Below are 21,956 nucleotides of genomic sequence, written 5' to 3'. Positions count from 1 at the left end.
GAGGGGCCTTCCTCACTGCTGCCACCTCCTCTTTCTCCTCTTCCTCTTCCCCTCCTCCTCCTCAACTCCTCCTCCCCTCTTCCTCCTCCTTCCTCTCTCCTTTTCCATTTCCTCCTCCTCCCCTTTTTCTTCTTTTCTTCTCCCCTCCTTCTTCTCTGTCTCCTTCTCCTCCTCCTCCTTCTCCTCCTCATCCTCTTCCTCTACCTCCTCCACCTCCTCTTCCTCCTATTCCTCCTCTTCCTCCTCCTCTTCCTCCCCCTTTTCCTACTCCTCCTCCTCCTCCTTCCACTCCTCTTTCTCCTCTTTCTCCTCCTCCTCCTCCTCCCGTACTTCTCCCTCCCCTTCTCCCTTGTTTTGGTGCCACATCTGGTGATGCTCAAGGCTTATGCCTGACTCCGCACTCAGAGGTCACTCCTGGTGGGGCTCAGGGGACCACATGGGATGCCGGGGGTCAAACCCATGTGGTCGGCTGTGTGTCAGGCAAGTCCCTTCCTGCTGTACTGCTGTTCCGGCCCCAACCCCTGCTTCCTGCTGAGGGGTCATGGTCCCGTGCTGAGGGCAGAGGAAAGCTCATGGTGTGTGCAGGGGCCAGACGCTGTCCCCTGGGGCTCTCCTCCTGGGTCCCCCGCAGGTGGTGAGCGGCTGCGTGAGTGGCATGGTGATGGTGTGGGAGCTGATGACGGGCAGGAAGATGGCCATGTTCTCAGTGTCAGGGGACGAGCATGAGGAGCTGACGGCCATGGCCCTGGACGAGCCGGAGCGCTGCCTGCTCACGGGCCTGCGGGACGGCAGCGTGAAGCTGTGGAACTACAACAACGGCGAGTGTCTGGTCACCTTGCCCAATCCCGACCACATGGAGGTCAGTCTGGGCTTCCTGTCCACCCCTCCATTGGCACTCCCAGCTGCACGCACTCCCCATTGCCTGATGGGACTCTGGACATTGTCTGGCCTTGCTTGCCACACTGGGTCAGAACCACCGGGGCTCATTCCTGCTGGGGGATTGCCTGGTGGGGTCCTGGGGACAGACGGGCCAAGGCGCAGAGCCAAGCCAGAGCCCCCCGCTGTGAGACAGAGGCCTCTCCCCAACCCCATGATCTGGCCCTTTCACCAGGAGAAGTCTGGGCCCCGAAGCCCGGGATTTAAGAAGGGGCTGCTTCCGTGGCTGCCAGGCCTCCCCGTTCCCCACTGGTCACACCCTCAGTGAGGCAAGCGGGACAAGAGGATATTTTTTTCTTTATTTTTTAAAATTTTATTGAATCACAATGAAATATAGTTACAAGCTTTCATGTTTGAGTTACAATCAAACACCCATCCCTCTACCAGTGCACGTTCTCCACCACCAATCTCCCCAGTAACCCCCCCTTTCCCACCCTCCCATTGCCTCCATGGCAGACAATGTTCCCCATACTCTCTCTCTACTTCTGGGCATTATAGTTTGCAATACAGATACTGAGAGACCATCAGGTTTAGTCCTTTATCTACTTGCAGCACACATCTCCCATTTCGACTGATCCTCCAACCATTATTGACTTAGTGATCCCTTCTCTGTCCCAGCTGCCTTCTTCCCCAGCTCATGAGGCAGGCTTACAACTATGGAGCAATATTCCTGGCCCTTGTGTCTACTGTCCTTGGGTGTCAGTCTCACGTTCTGTTATTTTGTACTCCACAAATGATTGCAGTCCTTCTATATCTGTAGCACTGTAGCACTGTCCTCCCGTTGTTCATCGATTTGCTAGAGCAAGCCCAGTAACGTCTCCATCATGAGACTGTTGTTACTGTGTTTGGCATATTGAATACGTCACGGGGAGCTTGCCAGGCTTTGCCGTGCGAGTGAGATACTCTCAGTAGCTTGCCAGGCTCTCCGAGATGGGCAGAGGAATTGAACTCGGGTCTAAATCTATATAAGAGGATATTTCACAGTGTGTTTAGGGGACTGATACTAATGGGGTGACAGGCTGGCAAGATCACAGAAGGGGAGAAAGCAGCAGTCAGGCCCAGTTCCTGAGGGATAATTCCTGGTCTCTCGGGCCCCCGTGTTCGTGTCGAAGTCTCATGGAAATAGTCAACTTAACAACAACCCAGAAATGTCCCCCCTCTGTGCTCTGTCCCACACGCTGCCCTCTTAAGGCTGCTCTGTCCTGGGACCTAATGAGCCCTGTGCTGGCCGCACCACACAGATACACCCCCTGCCCTGTGCTGGCCCCCCCACACAATCCTCCAACCTCCACAATTCCACACAGTTCGATCTCTACCCACCCCACCCCCCACCCTGCCCCTCACTCCCCACCTGGCTCTCCAGGTTCCCAGGACGATTGACTGTGAAGGCACTAGTTTGTCTTAGTGACTTCAGTGGGGCACCTAAGCGTGAAGGAGAAGAGGGTCTCCAAGCCCGCACTGGACAGCGCCTCCCACCTCCCTCAGCCCGGGTCTCTCTGCTGGCTCCCTTGACCCAACAACTCTAACAAACAAAGGCTTTGCTCTCTGGGAAATTCTCTACCCAAGAAATCTCCTTCAGAGAAGCCTCGGGAACTTGTCTGCGGGTGCCATCTGTGGGGTCCCACCCCCGAGCCTACCCCCGCCTCTAGCTTGCTGCCTTAGGAAGGTGGAACCCAGAACCGTGGCTCCAGGCACCCCCACGCTCCTCTCTGCTCCCCAACAGATCAGTGGAATCATCCACTTGAACAAAGTGTTCTACGTGTCAGGCTGGAGCAAGAGAATCAACAGTTTCATGTGAGTGTGGGGAGCTGGCCTGGCTCTCTCCCTGGCTCACTGGCAGAGGGACCCAGGCCTGGAGGGGACATGGGGGGCTCCCCTCGGTGGTGGCAGCTCATTCCTTCTTGCAGTCAGCATGCCTCCAGGCAAGCCTGTTCTAGGCTTGTGCTAGGGTGAGGGAAGGGTGGTGATGGAACCATGAACCAGGGGTCTCTGGCACCCCGACTCATGGGGAACTGGAGGCAGACGCCAATTAGCAGATCACTTCATTTATGACCATCAAGCCTGGTGAGCGGCTGCAGGAAACCGAAGGGGCTCGTGCTCTGGAAATCTAATGGAGGAGTCCCAAGGAGTTGGCCAAGGGTGGGAAACCAGCAGGGAGCCTCTCTGGTAGCAGAGAGTGGTTAGGAAGGAACATTCTGAGCATTTTTTTTTTTAGTCTTTTGGGTCACTCCCAGCGATGCTCAGGGCTTACTCCTGGCTCTGCACTCATGAATTACTCCTGGCGGTGCTTGGGGGACCATATGGGATGCTGGGAATCGAACCTGGGTTGGCTGCTTGCAAGGCAAACACCCTACCCGCTGTGCCATCTCTCCAGCCCCATATTTTGGGCTTAGAGCAAGTCCCCTTCCACTTCAGAATGCCTTTCTTCTTCAATTTCTTTTTTGTTGGTTTGGTGTTTAGGAATTACTCTTGGCTCTGCACTCGGGAATCACTCCTGGAAGGCTCAGGGACCATATGGGATGCCAGGGATCGGACCCTCCCCCCCCCCCCCCCCCCCCCAGTTAGCTGCGTGCAAAGCAAATGCTTTATTCATTGTATGATCTCCCCCACCCCACCTTTCTTGAGCCAGACCTCCCCCTCTTAATTTTTATTTATTTATATTTGGGTTTTGGGCCACACCCAGCAGTGCTCAGGGCTTACTCCCAGCTCTGTGTTCAGGGGACCATTTATTGCCCTACTCTACTGTCTCTCCACCCTCCCCTTCTGGAAACCTCAGATCTTGTTCTGGGGGTCCGGCCTGAATTGTAAGGTCTGTTGTCGGTGTTTAGTCCACAAGGTCAGGGTGCAGGAGTTCCAACGTTTGAGCGTCCCCCTCGGGGTCTAGCACCAGGGGCCGTGTCCCCGTGAGGAGCGGGGAAGGCTCACCTAGGGGCGCTTCTGCCTCTGGGCAGGTTCCACAGGACCAAGCCACTGCTCCTGTGCTACCCCTGGCCGACCTTCCACACGGACGACATCCTGAGCATGGACAAGTACCAGAACCAGTTTCTCGGGACGGCGTCCTACAACGGGGACATCATCTTATGGAACATCTTCCTGCTCAAGCCCCTCTTGGGGTTCAACGCCTCACAGAGCTACATGGCTCTGCAGCCCCAGAAGGTGCAGCCTGGGCCCCAGGCTCCCCTCTCCTGCCTCTCAGCTCTGGGCCAGGACCACCGAGGGCATGGGGTGGGGGGAGCATTCCGGGAAGTGGAGGGAGGAGGAGAGACTTGAGCTAGGGAGGATGTTTCCCTGCTTACCTGGAGGTATGGAGAGGTTAGCATCTGGGGCCTGTTTCTGCACCCCTGCCCCTCTGAACGCTGCACCTTAGAACATCACCTTGGAGCATCCGGCCATCCTAACCGCCCCTCTCCCCTGTCTCTGAAGGTGGCCCGGGACCTGACTCATCTGGGCTCCCAGGGCCGAGGTCTAACCCCTGTGATGATGTGGATTCAAGATGCAGTTCCTGTATAGGCCCTTAATCTAGCTCCACTCCCCGCAGCTCAGCTTTTTATTTCTTGGAGCTTCCTGTTGGGAGCCGGGCCAGGGAGATGGCTCACGGGACCGATAGGCTTTGCATGTGGAAAGCACATGTAGGGAACCCTGACCATCATGGGAAGCACAGAGCCAGGAGTATCCCCCGAGGACCCCCCAGGCACGACCCCAAAACAAACAAGCAAAACATTTTTTGGGAGGGGGGTGGTGGTGATGGGAAATGTACACTGGTGAAGTGTCGGGTGTTGGAACATTAAATGACTAAATCCAATAACGGAAAAAAAAAAAGAGCAAAACATTTTGGAAACCATGACCCATGGTGCAAATGGGTAGACTGAGACCCCCAGGGCCAGAGCTCTCTGCCTTGGGGTGCTTTGTGCACAGGCAGTGACCCCGATTTGGGGGTGGGAGCTCTGGCTTGGGGTCTTGAATGGGAGTTGTTTCTAGGCCCGTGGGCAGCAGCCCAGTGGAGTTGGCCTCGGAGGGGCAGGCTAGATGGGGCCCGATGTCTCCCACTGGGCCACGGCACATCCCTGGGGCCACTGTCTCCCAGGTCTACACCCCAGAAGCCGAGGAGAAGGCGCCAGAGTCGCAGGAGGCCAGCAGGCCACACACAGCGAAAAAGTGGGCAGAGCGTTCTGCGGACCACCCAGCCCCCAGCCGCAGGGCCGGCCCCAACCTGTGGCGGAACCTGGCGTCAGCGCCTCCAGTGATGAGACAACCCAACCAGAAGGAGATGGAGGTACTTGCAGCCCTCAAAGTGAGCGTGCATAGGACCAGGCCGCACCGCCCCCGGGTCTCCTGGGTGTAGGCTGATGGGGGGCGTGGGGCCAGCTCCTCCAGCACTGCCTCTGATTGTTTCCCAGGGGGTAGAGTGACTCCCCGATGCTGACCTTGGGGGGCGTACCCATTGTTCTTTCCAGAACCCCGTCAGCACCAGCAGCTCCAGGGTGACGGGAAAGACCCCGGACGACAGGCCTGCTGCCGAGGGGACAGAGAGCCTGCAGAAGGAGGCGCTACAGAGTAGGGCCGCTGTGAAGGTGAGGAGCTCAGCCCAGGCCCACGGGCAGTGACAGCGCCTGGCCACACCAGGGACCGTGGGCTGCAGGGGGGAGGCCTGCCTGCATCCAGCCACATGGGGCCCTGGTTCTTAGAGCTCTCCAGGGGCAAGGTCAGGATGAGTGGGGCATGGCGGATGCTCCCTCAGGGGCCCTGCTGTGTCTCAGTCCCAGTGTGGCTGAGAAGTGTCTGCACCCCCTGGCTCAAATGAGACTGCAGCACCACACTCGAGGAGAAGAGTTGAGGACGGGCACAGTGTCTGCCCGGCACATGAGTGTCATATGTGAGAGGATGCGTGTGTCCTTGGGAGAGTGCTTAGAGGGTGCGCTGAGTCGTAGGGAGAGTGTTTTAGGGTGCACTGAGTCCTAGAGAGAGTGCTTGTAGGGTGCACCGAGTCCTAGGGAGAGTGCTTGTAGGGTGCACTGAGTCCTAGGGAGAGTGCTTATAGGGTGTGCTGAGTCATGGGGAGATGCTTATAGCAAGGCAGTAAGGGTGGCCCTCCCTTCCCATCCTGCTCTGGTGATGGGCCAGTGCGCAGGCTGGCTGGGAGCTGGCAGGGAGCTGCACCCTCATTCCGGTCCTGTTCCTGCTCCTGCTGGCCCCTGTCCTTCCATCGAGGTCTGGCTGTGGGGCGCCCTGTGTTCTCTAGGCTGCACTCCCGGTGGGGATGCCTGTGCTCTTCAGGGTGGTGCTTGTGGGGGTGTCCACTGGTCAGTGCTTGACACCCGGGGCTGTGCGGGAGGTCACACACTGAATTGTGGCGCTGGGGAGCTCCAGAGCTGCGGGATGGTGCTTGTGGGTGTCACCAGGGTTCAAATTTGCAAGGTGGGTGCTTTTTTGTGTTTGTTTTTGGGGCACACCCTGTGATGCTCAGGGGTTACCCCTGTCTCTGTACCAGGAATCACTCCTGGTGGTACTCAGGGGACCACATGGGATGCTGGGGATCAAATTGAGGCCAGCTGCATGCAAGACAAGTCCCTTCCTGCTGTACTATTGTTCCAGCCCCCAAGGTGGGTGCTGTTGCCACTGAGCCAGGCCCTGGGCCCTAACTCAGGCAGATATTTCAGAGGGTTCATGCTCAGTGGAACTCAGGGGGTTTCTTCGGTTGATGCCCGGTCTGGTGATACAGTGCCACTCAGTCCCAGGAATTTTCCTGCTGTTGGTAGGGCCCAGAGCTCAAGCTCTGTGGTGGTTCTGGAGCTTGCCGGAAACCTCCAGTTCTGCCCTGATAGTGCTCTGCCTTCTTCTTCTTCTTTTTTTTTTTTTAAATTTATTGAATCACCATGAGAACAGTCACAAAGCCTTTCAGTCTAAGTCTGGGTCGGTCATACAATGATCAAAAACCCATCCCTTCACCGGTGCACATTTTCCACCACCAAGAACCCCAGTATACCCCCCTGCCATCCATCCCCCGCCTGTGTGGCAGATTTCCACTTTACTCTCTCTACGTTGATCACATTCAATATTACAGCAAAAGACCCAACATTATTATTTGGAATTTTCCCGAACATTCAAACCTGCCAAAAAGATGATCACGCTCACGATCGCGATCATCCTGTTGTTCTTCGATTGCCTCGAGCAGGCACCAGTAACGTCTCCTTAACCCTAGCCCTGAGATTTTAAAAAGTGCCACATCCAAGGCTCTTTCAGGGTTAGGAGAATGAGACCCATCATTGTTACTGGTATTTGGCATATTGGGTATGGCACAGGGAGTTTGCCAGACTCTGCCATGTGGGCAGGTTACATTTGGTAGCCTGCCAGGTTGTCCAAAGTAAAAATGAGATAATAAGATGTCTTCCAGGAGCTGGGTTTTAGAGTCTCTGGGTCTTGGCTGTTGATGAGATTACCTGGCGCTGGGAGTCAGTTGGTGGGTGTGACCCCTGCCTACTGGAAGATGGAAGATCTGGATGGAGGATGCTCAGCCCCGATCTGAACAGGCTTGGAGATCTCAGCCCCATGACCTACATGCCTTTGTTCTTTTGCCGGTACCTTCATGTGTGTGGAGAGTAGTCTCAGCATGGTTGTGGCTGGTTCTGGAGGTCTTTGGCTGCCAGAGCTCTGCTCAGGGTGGGGAGGGAAACTCAACCCGCCCCCCTCCAAGGGGCCCCGGCAAGGACAGCCAGGCACGGATGGAGTCTCCTGCCAAAAAGACATCATTAGGTAATTTGTTTTCTGTTGCTGATTATGAAGAACATATGATGTCGTGTGGCTGCAATAGTGGCCATGTGAATTTGGATTTCTGATATTTTAGTAATAAGCCTAGAGGGATTACTGCCAAAAGCCCCTGGGTTCTGAGATTGGTTTGTGTGCCTCTGGGATCATGGTTGTTCAGAAGCCGGAGGAAGCATTTGAGGGTGACAACCCGGGGCATTGTCATGGTGGGGAGCAGGGTCGATTCCACCCCCCATCCCACGAGGCCCCCGTGCCTCGTCAATGCAGTCTTATACCTGGATGTTCATTAGACTCTAAATGATGGAGGCCACCATGCCTCTGCCGCAAGGGGGGACAGGCGGAGGACAGACACCCTTCCCCTCCCAGGGCAGCATAGCACCGTATTTAAATGCACAGTCCAGATGCATTTCAGTTGGACATTATATTTTGCCCAGATTTTCCCACCACCATTTCAAGCCTGTCTTTCAGGGACAAACGCTAGATCATTTACTTTCCATTGATCACTTTGCATATCAGGAAATGTTGCGCGGCTGCTTATGTAGCTGCGTGGTTCAGATACCGGAGCCATGCTTGTAGAAGCTCATGGTCGCCGGGATTCCTTCTGGAGAAGGTGGGGAAATAGCAGCTACCCCATCTGGAACCTCCCAGTGATATGGGCTCAGTATGGGACCCGGAGAATTCTCCGGGAGTTGTGGAGGCCGCCGGGCAGTTTTCTTTGCTGCTGTGTATGCTCTGCCTTCTACGTGGTGGGTGCCAGGAGATCTTCTGATTCTCGCATGTGCCACTTGGAGTCACACCCCACTAGGAACCCCTTCCTCCACAGGACACAGAAGTGACACATAAGGCACAAATGAGTCGAATGGGCCATGGACACAAGTGTGGCCCAGATGAGGCTGCAAGAGAACTCGTTTCTACGCTTGCTTGCTTTGTATGGGTGGAGCTTGGTGGTTGGCAGGAAGTATGGGTGGATGGATAGATGGATGGATGGATGGATGGATGGATCCAGAAGGATAGAGGAATGGCTGGCTGGATCCAGAAAGGATGGATAGTTAGATGGATCCAGGAAAGATGATGGATGGATGGATTGACCCAGGAAGGATGAATGGGTGGATGGATCCAGAAAGGATGGATGGATCCAGGAAGGGTGGGTGGATGGATCCAGGAAGGGTGGGTGAATGGATCCAGGAAGGGTGGGTGGATGGATCCAGGAAGGGTGGGTGGATGGATCCAGAAAGGGTGAATGAATGGATCCAGGAAGGGTGGATGGATGGATCCAGGAAGGGTGGGTGAATGGATCCAGGAAGGGTGGGTGGATGGATCCAGGAAGGGTGGGTGAATGGATCCAGAAAGGGTGAATGAATGGATCCAGGAAGGGTGGATGAATGGATCCAGGAAGGGTGGGTGGATGGATCCAGGAAGGGTGGGTGAATGGATCCAGGAAGGGTGGGTGGATGGATCCAGAAAGGGTGAATGAATGGATCCAGGAAGGGTGGATGAATGGATCCAGGAAGGGTGGGTGGATGGATCCAGGAAGGGTGGGTGAATGGATCCAGGAAGGGTGGGTGGATGGATCCAGGAAGGGTGGATGGATGGATCCAGGAAGGTGGATGGATGGATCCAGGAAGGGTGGGTGGATGGATCCAGGAAGGGTGGATGGATGGATCCAGGAAGGGTGGGTGGATGGATCCAGAAAGGGTGAATGAATGGATCCAGGAAGGGTGGATGGATGTATCCAGGAAGGGTGGGTGGATGGATCCAGGAAGGGTGGGTGAATGGATCCAGGAAGGGTGGGTGGATGGATCCAGGAAGGGTGGATGGATGGATCCAGGAAAGGTGGATGGATGGATCCAGGAAGGGTGGGTGAATGGATCCAGGAAGGGTGGGTGGATGGATCCAGGAAGGGTGGGTGGATGGATCCAGAAAGGGTGAATGAATGGATCCAGGAAGGGTGGATGGATGGATCCAGGAAGGGTGGGTGGATGGATCCAGGAAGGGTGGATGGATGGATCCAGGAAGGGTGGGTGGATGGATCCAGGAAGGGTGGATGGATGGATCCAGGAAGGTGGATGGATGGATCCAGGAAGGGTGGGTGGATGGATCCAGGAAGGGTGGATGGATGGATCCAGGAAGGGTGGGTGGATGGATCCAGGAAGGGTGGGTGGATGGATCCAGGAAGGGTGGGTGGATGGATCCAGGAAGGGTGGGTGGATGGATCCAGGAAGGATGGCCTCAGACACTGAGGACGAAGTGGGGGAGTTAATCCTCTTTCCCAATCACAGTGCAGTGTGACAGGCCTTAGAAAATCATGGTTGAGTAATAGGAAAAAACAAACTTATGTGCCTTTTATTTAAACAGCTCAACTTAGAAAACATTTTATTTTTGTCTATTTTTGCCATACTGAGCAATGCTCAGGGATTTCTCCAGCTCTGTGCTTGGGGATCACCCTGGCAGGGCTCAGGAGAGCCTATGGGGTTCTAGGGATTGAATCCACATTTCTTTGGCCCCTAAAAACCTTAAGGCATCAGTTTCTTCCTCTCAAAATGCCACAGTCCTTTACCACCAATGACCCAAGGTTTCCTCTGTACCTTCTTTGCAAACAAATTCAAAAACATATTAAAGTTTGGACCACTATGCTTGCAATAGTCCCCCCGCCTCTCTTTCTCTCTCTCTCTCTCATTTTTTTGGGTGGGGGTGTCCCAAACTCAGTGATGCTCAAGAACTTTTATTAGGTCTGTGCTTAGAAGTGACCCCTGGCACTGCTCAGGGCACCTCACGTGGTGCTGGGATTCGAACCAGGGTCCCATTCATGGCAAGTGCCTTCCTTCCTTATACTGTCTCTCTGGCCCTAGCCCCAATAGTGTTAAATACTCTTTAAAAAAATATATTTTTTTAAATTTTTGGGTCACAACCGGCAATGCTCAGGGGTTACTCCTGGCTCTGCACTCAGGAATTGCTCCTGGCGCTGCTCAGGGGACCATATGGGATGCTGGGAATCGAACCCAGGTTGACCGCGTGTAAGGCAAATGCCCTAACCGCTGTGCTATCACTCCAGCTCCTTAAATACTCTTTTGGTATTTAATTATTTATTTTCTTCTTGGGTTTTGGGGCCACACCTAGTGGTACTCAGGGCTTACTCTGGGTTCTGTGCTCAGGGATCCCTCCTGGAGGTGCTCTGGAGCATTGGGGATCAAGCCCTGGCTGGCTGTGTGCAAGGCAAATACCCCAACCTGTTGTACAATTGCTCTGGCCCCTCCATGTCTCTTTTCAAAGGAACGTTTTCACAGCCAACTCTCATGTGTCTTTGGGAAACAAGAACTTGGTGATCACGTGGCACTTGTGGCTGCTGGAATCCACCCCAGCACAGGCAGCTTCTAGTACGGGAAACTTTCCCTGTGGCCAGCAGGGTGGGAGGAGTCTCACTGGGCACGTAGAAGACAGGGGACTTGCTGGGGCGGGTTCCTTGGGACCGGGGGGGCCCTGGCTCCTGACAGCCCCACCCGGGCTTGCCCACCCCGCAGATCATCTTCCTGCAGACCAGGCCCCGGCAGCCGCACACGGCCGCCCTGCTAAGCAGTTGCACGGATGGCTACCTGTATGCATGGTCCACTCATGGCAGTGGCGGCCTGCTGGGCAAGTTCCCCTCGGGCCTCACGGAAACCGAGAACGTGGTCGTGGGCACCATGACCACGGACAAGAATGACTTGATCCTTCTCACAGGGGACTCCAAAGGGCAGATCAAGGTGAGGGACTGGCGTTGGCCCCCGGGGCGGGCACTGTCTTTCCATCTCTCAAAGGTGAGGGTGGGTCTCTCCAGAGCCCTCTCCTGCTCGGGAGCACCAGTGGGACCAGTGTGTGGTTCTAGCAGTCCCTCCATGGCACCCTTCCCAGGGGATGTGGAGCCCTGTTGTTCTCTCCCCCAGACCCCCTCGCCCCTTAGTTGTACCTCCAGCCTGGGTTCCGCTCTCTTGAGCACTGAGCTGAATGAAACATGCAGAATGCCTTGTCCTGGGGCCAGCCCCTTGCTCCGCAGGCCCTCTCCTGGGTCTGAACCAGCAGATCCTGGGGACCCCTTCTGGGTAGAAGAGCTCTCAAAGGGGACCCAAGAGATAACACAGTAGGTAGTGCGCACTTTTCTTTCTTTTTCCTTTGTTTTGGGGGGATCACACCCTGCGATGCACAGGGGTTACTCCTGGCTTTGCAACTCAGGAATTAACTCCTGGCAGTGCTCGGGGGACCATATGGGATGCCAGGGATCGAATCCTGGTCGGCCGCATGCAAGGCAAATGCCCTACCCGCTGTACTATTGCTCTAACCCCAGGGCACTTTTCTTGCAGCTGACCTGGGTTCAATCCCTGACACCCCATAGCATCTCCTTAGCCCTGCCAGGAGTAGCCCCTGAGCACAGAGCCAGGAGTAAGTTCTGAGCACAGCCAGGTGTGGTCCCCAAACAAAAACGAAACAAATGCTCAAAGGTCAGAGGAAGAACCACCACTTTGCCCCCAGTGTGAACAGAAGTGATCAGGGAGGGGTCCACAGAGTGGGCTGGGGTTAAGGGCTGCCGGCCCACTGACCCCCACTTTATGCCTAGATCTGGGACATCAAGGATTACTGCATGCCCACTAGCAGGCATCCACAAGGGCGCCGGCCCGGGTGGCAGTCTCTGCCTGTGAGGAACAAGTTCCAGTACTTGATCTCTAAGCGGATCCGGACTGCCGGCCCCTACTTTGTCCCCCTGAAGCCGACTGAGGTAGGAGGATGCTTTGCATGGTGCTTTGGAGACTGGGCCAGTGTTCTTTTCTGAGTCTTTTGTGTTTATAAGTACATACACCCCAAACGTACCCTGGTCTCTCTCTCTCTCTCTCTCTCTCTCTCTCTCTCTCTCTCTCTCTCTCTGTCTCTCTGTCTCTCTCTCTCCCCCCCCCCAATGGGCTCTGCTTTTTGCAAATAGGATCTTAGAGTTATGATTGAGTTATTTTTGTTTTAGTTTTCGTTTATGGGTCAGGGACCGAACCCGAGTTGACTGCATACAAGGCAAGCACCCTGCCTGCTGTACTATTGCTCCGGCATACAAGTTTCTTTTTAAATTGATGAAAATGCTTCTTTATTTTCCTGAGCAGGTAATAGAATTATAATATCCCAAAAGCTCTTGTTTTCTCCCTGCTGAGGACTAGTGAAGTTGAAGACCTTTTCATTAGTTGGCAGGGGGATGCAAGGCAAAGCCACACATAGTACCACCTCAGATCCCCGCCCCCCTCAGGGTGACAAACACTGAAAAGCAGTATAAGCTGCTGGCAGGAATAATGATCAACTAAAGTTTTTACTGTTGGTAGGAAGGTCTGTTGTAATAATGGTATTTGCACTCTGGGGAACTGTTTGGCAGTAGTTAGGAAGTTAAAGATAATTACTTGTGGGGGCCGGAGTGATAGCACGGCGGGTAGGGTGTTTGCCTTGCACGAGGCTGACCCGGGTTCGATTCCCAGTACCCCATATGGTTCCCCAAGCACCGCCAGGAGTAATTCCTGATGCATGAGCCAGGAGTAACCCCTGTGCAACGCCGAGTGTGACCCAAAAAGCAAAAAACAAAACAAAACAAAAAAACAACAACAGAACAACAACAACAAAGATAACTACCTGCTTTAGGATCCAGCCATTCCTCTTGTAAATTTCTACCAAGACACCTACACTCTTAATTTTAGAGTCACACAGATAGGAATAGGAATGTCATCTCCACATTTGAAATGATGGAAATGTCTGTCAGTGTAGATTGGAAAGACAGATTGTGGCCCCAAACCCAAACTCAGAGGTGCTCAGGGCTTGCTCCTGGATCGGTGCTCAGGACTTACTCCTGGCTCTGTGCTCAGGACCTACTCCTGGCTCTGTGCTCAGGGATCTCTCTTGGTAAGCTTAGAGGACTATATTGGATGCCGGGGATCCAACCTGGGTCAGCCACATGCAAGGCAAGCGCCTTACGTACTGTACTGTCTCTCCAGCCATAGGAATTGTTTCTTATTGTAATTGATTTTAACAGGTAGTTTTGCTCATTAGTGACATTGACGTTGTCCTCATTTAAGGGCCGTGGAGAATTTTGTGGATTGCCTTTTCATGGCTTCTTAATTTCCCCCATTCTGGTCATAGCGCTCAGGTGCCACTCAAGGCTCTGGACTCAGGGCTCACTCCGCTGAGTTCTGGGGGATCATGCACATGACTCTCACTTGCAAATGATATATAGCCTTTTAAAAATACATTGATATGGGGGCTGAAGCAATAGCACAGTGGGTAGGGCATTTGCCTTGCACATGGCTGACCCGAGTTCGATTCCCAGCATCCCATATGGTCCCCCAAGTACGGCCAGGAGTAACTCCTGAGTGCAGAGCCAGGAGTAACCCCTATGCAATGCCGGGTGTGACCCAAAAAGCAAAAAATAAAATAAAATATATTGCTATTTCCCATCTACTGACACTGTTTTACTCAGAGAGGAGAAGTCATTGCTATCTTGGAGCTGTTTTATGGTTTCCTCAAAAAGAATTCTTCACCCCTTCTAATGTTTATCTCGTTGCAATATATTAGATGGTGATCTGAGCTTCTCTAAATGGTGTATTGGGTTTCTGGTGAGTTTATTCCCACACATTTCTCCCCTCTTGTACCATAGGCCAAGATGACATAAATCTATACTTAGATTGTTTCCAGACACGCCCTTGTCTTCCATTGTCTTGGTCAACATTGTTATAACCTACATTCTAATCTGCCAAGTGGCTTAACACACTTGAGGATGGTGATGTGGGTCTCTGTTTTCATTGGTATTGTTTTGTTTAAAATTGGCTGGGTTACTCACACCCAGTTCCCAGCTGCGTTTCCTTCTTACCTAGTATCCAGCCCCCTTGGCTTCACTCACCCCATGCTTCTCCCAGTGCCCAGTGGAGTCGCTTTAGAGGAAACCAGGGCTCCTATGCTGGCACGGTGACTTGCTGGGCATGGCTGGTCACTACCTGTCCCTGCTTCTCACTGCTCTCCTGGAAACAGTGAGACAAGGAAAGGTGCTGTTGGAGCTTGTGATGTTCCCAGAGCAGGCCACATAGCAACAGGCAAATGCTTCTTAGGATTTTACGAAAGTGCTCAGGGGGCTCGAGAAGTGCTAGGATTCACCGATGATCCAAGAAAATGAAGGTGAGAACGTGTCTAACCGCCAACCCCAGCGCCTGTCTCAGGACCCCTCAGGGACTCTCTGCCTCCGTCCTGGGGGTCCCTCTCTCCCATCACCCTGCATCCTGGATAACTTCTGTGCTGCCTGTTCCCCGTAGGTGGTGTCTGGTCAGACTGTTTCCCTGGTTCCTCCCAAACTCCTGATTTCCTGGAAGGGCCACGAGGAGAGTGTGGTGGACATCCGGTATGTGAACAGCTTCCAATTGCTCATCACTGCTGGTCTGGACCGGGACGTCAAGGTTTGGAAAGTCTCCGGTGAGGCCATTGGTACGGGACCCGCTGAAGCTGCACAACCCTTTGCGTCCCTGTCCTTGTTAGAGCAGAAGCTGGTCCAGGGGAAACTGTATATCCATCCTGCCACCTGGTGCTTTCCGTGCAGCTGTGCTCTGCTCAGACTTCATATTTATAACTGACAGTGCTCAGGGCTTACTCCTGGTTCTGTGCTCAGGGATCAGTTCTGGCAGTGCTCAGGGGACCATAGGGGCTGCCGGGGGTTGACCCCAGTTGGCCACGTGCAAGGCAAGCACCCTCCCTGCAGTACTATCGCTCCAGCCCCAGCCTTAAACTCTAGGAAGAGATGATTTAACCTACTCCCCAAGGATTAGATACTTCACCCACGAGGGCAGAAACATCCAGACTCATTAGACCCACAAAGACTAAAGCATTTAGCTCCAACGAGTCTATAGGACGTGCTCTAGGCTGAGAGGGCATCCCAGTAGTATCAGGGAAAACACCACAGGAAATTATGAAGACCGCCGGGAAAGGTGCTGTCTGAGCACATACAGGATACAACACGGTCATCACAAAATTGTGGCCTAGGGCTGGAGCGGAGAGGGCATTTGCCTTGCACACGGCCGACCCGGGTTCGATCCCTGGCATCCCATATTGTCCCCCCGAGCACTGCCAGGAGTAATCACTGAGTACAGAGCCAGGAGTAAACCTTGAGCATCGCTGGGTGTGACCCAAAGAGCAAACAAAACAAAACAAAACAAAATTGTGGACTGAAAACAAAAGGAATGTGGTGATAGTTCCAACATCCACAGAGATAAAAATGCAACGAGAGCAGCAAATTCTCTAACAGCAGATGGCATTAGAGATGAACATCTGACCTTCCAGCCAGAGAGATGTAGTGTAGTGTTCCAGGCTCAGCTTGTATCCTGCCAAGCTCCGTTCAATTCCCGGCACTTCATATTGTCCCCTGGGTTCCCCCAGGAGCCACTCCTGAGCACAGAGCCAGGAATAGCCCCCAGGGGGGCAGGGCACTTGTTTTGCACAGGCTGACTCCATCGTTGGCACCACTTGGGGTTCCCAGAGCACCATCAGAGCTGGCCCCTGAGCGCAGTGGGGCTTGCCTGCTCCCCTCCCTTCCACGCAGAGAGGATGGCTCTAACACACCTTTGTTATTCAAGAAATTGTAAGCCGGAGTGAGATAGGGGTTTGCTACTCCCTGCCCAGAGCAGGTCTCCTGTGTCTATTTTTGCTACAGCCGCTTCCTTCGACCCTTTGCCTCACCTCGAGGGACTCCTGCTCGCCCAACCAATGTTATCTTAGAGCTGAGCAGCAGGGCGTTCTGGGGGGCCCGCTCCCCTCTGCCCATTCACGGGCAACTTTAGGCCTGAGTGCCAAGCGTCTCCTCGGCTTGGGGCTGGTTCTTCCACATACCGGTTGAGTATCAGCAAAATGCCTGGCACACGGTGGTCACGATAACCTAGAGGCCAGGGTCAGGTGGTCATTTCCATTGGGGAATTACTTTTCCTTTTTTCTTTTTTGGCCACACTTGGTGGTGTTCAGGGCTTATTCCTAGCTCTGTGCTCAGGGATTACTCCCGGTGAGCCTGGAGGCAGGAGGACCATAAAAGGTGCCTGGGATCCAACCTGGGTTGGCCACATGCCAGGCAGATCTCCCCACCTGCGGTCCTACTGTTTTGGCCTGTCACTGGGTGATTGGTAGGGGTGGCGCATGGGTGGGCAGGGGCTGCAGAAGTCATCGGAGGGGCCTCTCTTGTCCCTGTTCCTGAGTTGCTTCTGTTGGCAATCACAGGCACATTTGGCCTGACCATCTGGAAGAAGCTGCAGACGGTGGACATCGAGCTGAACAAAGGCTATAACGACACATCCATGTTCATGGACAGCAACCTGCAGACTCTGTATGAGGAGCAGCCGTGAGTTGCCATGTCCCACCTGCCCTCTGGCCCAGCGAGGGGTGCGAGAGGCCAAACCCCCACCAGGACCCAGGGGGTCTGGGCATGTTTGTGGAGGGCGCTCAGGAGGCCAATGGCTTGGGGACCCTCGGGGGGCAGCAGTGACCTCAGAGCTGGTGGCTCTGTTCTCATCCATTAAGCAGAGAGGTGAGAAGTCCCAGGGCTCCGCATGTGGAATTGAAGCCCCCATCCTTAACGGGGCTGCCCCAGACGAGGCTCCAGCTTGCACCCCCGATGCCCCCCTCTGGCCAAGCCCTGGCACGAGTGCCCATGGCTGTGGTCTTAAGCAAATTCTTGATCTCCCTGAGCCTTGGGCAAGAGCATCTCCCGACAGGCTTGTCCTCCCCTGACCAAGTCTCCAACAATTCTGAGCTTTTCTTTCCCAGTGGAGGGGAGCACACCTGGCGATGCTTAGGGGTTACTCCTGGCTCTGCTCTCAGGAATCACTCCTGGGGGTGCTTGGGGGACCCCACGGGATGCCGGGGACTGAATCCTAGTTGGCTGCATGGAAAGCAAATGCCCTACATGCTACTATCGCTCCAGCTCCTATTCTGGAAAATTGGATTTTCCAGGATAAACATAAATAATTAAAAAATTATAAAAATAATATAATAGATCATTATATAATAAATTATAGTATAGGTAATATATAATTACATAATTAATATAATAAAATAATATAATAATGAAAAATAAAAAGAATGCATAAACATCTTGAAAACTGTTTTGAAAAAATTTGATAAAAAATTTGAAAAAATGTTTATGCATTCTTTTTATTTTTACTGAGACCCTGTGGGCTCCAGGCTCTGTGCCAGGTTCTGGAGATCTGGAATAATGCAGGCGCAGGCGCGGCTTGGATCACTTAGCATCCGCTTAGGGACATGTCTGCGCCAATGCATAGCCACGTGAATGTGAGTAGTGAGGGGGTGGAGGAGGAGTTGGGAAGGCTTAGAGGAGACTCACCTGGCTGGGCACATCATGGATGGGGGCTTCCCAGAGAGGGGATTTTGGCACTGGGGTTTGACATCTAGGAAGGAGATGGTCAAAGAGTCTTTGTGACATGTTTATTCCCATCCATACCTATAAGTACTGTTTTGTGTGTTTTGTGGGAGAACTTAAAATAAGACAGTGGTAGTATTTATCTCTGTGTGTGTGTGTGAGAAAGAGAGAGAGAGAGAGAGAGAGAGAGAGAGAGAGAGAGAGAGAGAGAGAGAGAGAGAAGGAAAGAAAAGGGTGGGAGGAAGGGAGAACAAAAATGGAAAGTAGAGGGTAGAGGGTCTGGAGCGATAGCACAGTGGGTAGGGCATTTGCCTTGCACGTGGTAGACCCGGGTTTGATCCCCGGTATTCTATATGGTCCCCTGAGCACCGCCAGGAATAATTCCGGAGTGCAGAGCCAGGAGTAACTCCTGTGCATTGCCGGGTGTGACCCAAAAAGAAAAAATAAAAAGACTACTAAGGGGTTTTGTTTTGGGTGGAACTTTGGAGTTTGGTTTGGTTTAGTTTGATCTGGGGACTGTACCCTGTGGAGCAACTCCTGACTATAGAGTTGGGGGACCGTGCAGTATCAGGGATCAAACCCAGGCTTTCTACACAAAAAGCTTGCACTCCAAAGCCTATGAGCTGGGATTCCAGCCTGTGAGCTATCTCTCCAGCCTTATTCAGAAATATGAAAAATAGTCCAGGACAGAGAACTGTCTCAGGAGATTTCTTAAAGGACATGATGTCTTGATCGAAACCTACAGTGGAATCAGGAGAAGGGGGAGCAGGAGAATAACGCAGCAGATAAGGTGCCAGCAGGTACACGCCGACCTGGGTTTGATCTAAAGCACCCCATATGGTCCTCTGAATCCACCAGGACTGATACCTGAGCACAGAGCACAGAATGATACCTGATGCACTGCACCCAGCGATGCACAGGGGTTACTCCTGGCTCGTGCACTCAGGAATTATTCCTGGCGGTGCGCGGGGGACCATATGGAATGCTGGGAATCGAATCGAACCCGGATTGGCCGCGTGCAAGGCAAACGCCCTACTTGCTATGCAATCGCTCCAGCCCCTCCACCTCCTTTAAAAAGTTTTTTTCTTTTAAGTGAAGCAAGAGAGTTTTTACTGAAGCTCACGTAGAGGGATGTGAGGGGAGAGAAAGAGGAAGTTCATGTTTGAGAGAGAGCATGGGCTTCTCCAGAGTGGATAAAGCAGATACAAGCAAGCGAGATCTGGGTTCAAGGGTGAACACGGGCTTGAAGGGCAAGCCAAGTCAGCCAACAATGATATGCAACCTAACAGTTTCAATCAGGCTCAAATTCTAGTCCCACAAATACATTATTACAAATCGAGAATGCACTGAAAATAAAAGATATGGGGTGGTATCAAGTTTAACAAGGAAAGCTGACCTTTACATAGAGGTCTAGCATGGAGAAAATGTCCAAACTGATCAAAGGCAGCATGAGGGGGCTGGTGCGATAATATAGCGGGTAGGGCATTTACCTCGCACACGGCCGACCCGGGTTCGATTCCCAGCATCTCATATGGTCCCCTGAACACTGCCAGGAGTAATTCCTGAGTGCAGAGCCAGGAGCAACCCCTGAGCATCGCTAGGTGTGACCCAAAAAGCAAAAATAAATAAATAAATATTAAAAAAAATAAAAAGGAAAGTAAGAAGAAAAGAAGGACGGGAGGGAGAGAGGGGGCATGTGGGTGCTCCCACGAGGGAAGGTCCAGCTAAGGGGCGGGGTGTCCGGTTTTCTGTGGAGGGGAACCCAGCTCTGTGGGATGGGGTGTGTGGGGGGGTCTCAGGACTCATTGGGGTGCATTTCCCCTGGGTCCTGTCACGCGTACAGAGGGAGGGTGGGGCCTCGCAGTGCCTCTGTAAGAGCCGTCCTGCCCCCAGGGGTGACGTGGATCTGGCCAGCGCCCTGGAGTACCAGCGGCAGGAGCAGATCGCCCTCCTGGCCCTGCTGCACATGAAGGGGGACATGGAGACGGAGGCCTGGGCCGCCCTGCGGAAACTGACCCTGCAGTGCCCCTGGGGCGGGGAGCGCCCCCTGGAGGACATCGAGAGCAGCTGGCGCGCGTGGGAGAGCCGGGCCCAGACGGTAAGGGGGGGTGGGGTGCGGGGGCTGGGGGCCCCGGGTGGGGGGCCCCGCCGGGCTCTCGCAGGGCCTTCACCCTGGCGCCCACGCTGCAGGTGAACAAAGTCGCGGGGGGCACCTACTGGCCCAGGGAGCGGGCGCGGAGCCCCAGCGTGCACTTCAGGGACGTGCAGTACGGCTGCATGCGGCTCCAGGTACGGAGCAGAGCAGGGGCTGGGGGCGCGGGGTAGGACGGACCCCTGGCAACTGTGGGGCGGGGACACGGGAAGGGCCACAGAGGAAACCCAGGGCCCTTCCCTGGGGCGGAGGAAGCCGCAGGGGGCCTGGAAGAGACCCCCAGAGACCCCTCCTGCCTCTGGCTCTCGCATCTCCTGGGTCAGGGGGCCTTGCGGGGACCCTGGCCCTGGGCACAGGGAGAGCCTGGGAGCGTCCACCTCAGAGCCAGGACCTGTGTCCACGTGTCCCAGAGGAGGCGGGTCGCCCCTCGGTCCTGGGGACCCACCCCGTGCTCCCCCCACTCTCTGCCCACAGATCTCCCCCCGGATCTTCCAGAGCCTGCACTTCAACGAGCTGGCCGCTGTCCAGCAGCCCGAGCTCCTGCAGGAGGCCCTGGAGCAACCGGGCAGCAGCGGGTACACGGTGGCCCACAAGCTCTGGCAGAAACTGTGCTCCGAAGGGGACACCAGGGCCAGCACAGCCTCTGTGCTCTCCTCGCTCTTCTCCACGGCCTCGGGCTCTGCGTACCAGGATTCCACCCCCTCCTCCTCCCTTTTCTTACATTCAGGCTCCATTAGCTCCAGGGGTGCCAGGCCCAAGTCTGGGACCCCGATGCCCGTTGCTGCCTCCTCCAGGCAGCCCACCGGGTTTCGAAAGACCTCCTCTAGATCCTTGATAAGGAAGGGCACCCCTGTGCAGCTCTGAGGGTTCCCTCGTCCCACAGACTGTCAGCAGCCCACCAGGCCCCTGGATGGACCTGCCCGTCCCAGGTTCTTGTCTGCCTCTCCCCAGCTCTCCAGGCTCTGTGCAGTCAGGGATATGGATCGATATGGATCTTCCTTGGACTCCCCAGGAGGAAATAAATGCAGCAAGATGTTGGGGCCATGCCCCGGGCTGAGGCTGTGTGCCAGGCTGTGTCGGGGCCAGGGGGGCTGTGTGCTAAGGCCATGTGGCCACTAGACCATGGCATGGGGCTGGGCAGGTGTCCAGAGGGGCCTCTGTATGTCCTCACTGGGTGTCCTGGGAGGGACTTGGGTGCTCTGCGACCACCTTGTGGGGTTGACCAGCCAGTGTGTGTCCATCTCACTGTGTGTCAATCTCACTGTGTGTCCTCCTTGCTGTGTGTCCTTTTCACCGTGTGTCCATCTCATTGTGTGTCCATCTCACTCTGTGTCCTCCTTGCTGTGTGCCCATCTCGCCGAGTATCTTCCTCACTCTGTGTCCTTCTCAATCTGTGTGTTCTGCCCGACCATTTGTCCTGCCCAGTCTGTGTCGTATCTGCTTGTGCGTCCTTCCTAGTGTGCATCTGTCCCTCTCCGAGAGACCCTGAGTGGACACTCTGTGCTGTAGCTCATTTGGGGAAGGCTCAGAGGTGCAGTGGACAGGCCTGTCCTACCCAGCCCTAGGGCTTGGTGTCTTCTTTGGCCCTGCAGCACCGTCCCAGCCACCCCACGTTGGGTCAGTGGGCGGTCTGGACACACCATCCGCAGGGGGAACCCGGGGGCTGCTGCAGGCCCAGCATTGGTGGGGACTGGAGACTCTCTGGAA

General features: G+C 54.4%; 1 protein-coding gene across 1 annotated transcript in view; it reads left to right on the top strand.

Annotated features, from left to right (window-relative positions):
* Nucleotides 1–21,113, top strand: part of EFCAB8 (EF-hand calcium binding domain 8) — a 49,177-nt gene extending 28,064 nt beyond the window's left edge. Inside the window, exons 14-26 of the mRNA XM_056121550.1 lie at nucleotides 632–859; nucleotides 2,660–2,730; nucleotides 3,888–4,092; nucleotides 5,021–5,209; nucleotides 5,391–5,507; nucleotides 11,217–11,438; nucleotides 12,287–12,445; nucleotides 14,997–15,165; nucleotides 16,939–17,059; nucleotides 19,991–20,195; nucleotides 20,288–20,386; nucleotides 20,724–20,932; nucleotides 21,044–21,113. Coding sequence (XP_055977525.1) covers nucleotides 632–859; nucleotides 2,660–2,730; nucleotides 3,888–4,092; nucleotides 5,021–5,209; nucleotides 5,391–5,507; nucleotides 11,217–11,438; nucleotides 12,287–12,445; nucleotides 14,997–15,165; nucleotides 16,939–17,059; nucleotides 19,991–20,195; nucleotides 20,288–20,386; nucleotides 20,724–20,932; nucleotides 21,044–21,113 — 2,064 coding nt within the window. The remainder of the gene's footprint in view (nucleotides 1–631; nucleotides 860–2,659; nucleotides 2,731–3,887; nucleotides 4,093–5,020; nucleotides 5,210–5,390; nucleotides 5,508–11,216; nucleotides 11,439–12,286; nucleotides 12,446–14,996; nucleotides 15,166–16,938; nucleotides 17,060–19,990; nucleotides 20,196–20,287; nucleotides 20,387–20,723; nucleotides 20,933–21,043) is intronic.
* The last annotated feature ends 843 nt before the right edge of the window (nucleotides 21,114–21,956 follow it).

This window comes from Sorex fumeus, unplaced genomic scaffold, assembly GCF_029834395.1.
Source record: "Sorex fumeus unplaced genomic scaffold, SorFum_2.1 ptg000044l, whole genome shotgun sequence".
NCBI classification, from domain to species: domain Eukaryota; kingdom Metazoa; phylum Chordata; class Mammalia; order Eulipotyphla; family Soricidae; genus Sorex; species Sorex fumeus.
Note: the sequence above shows the minus strand (reverse complement) of the source record. Positions and strands in the feature narration are given on the sequence as shown.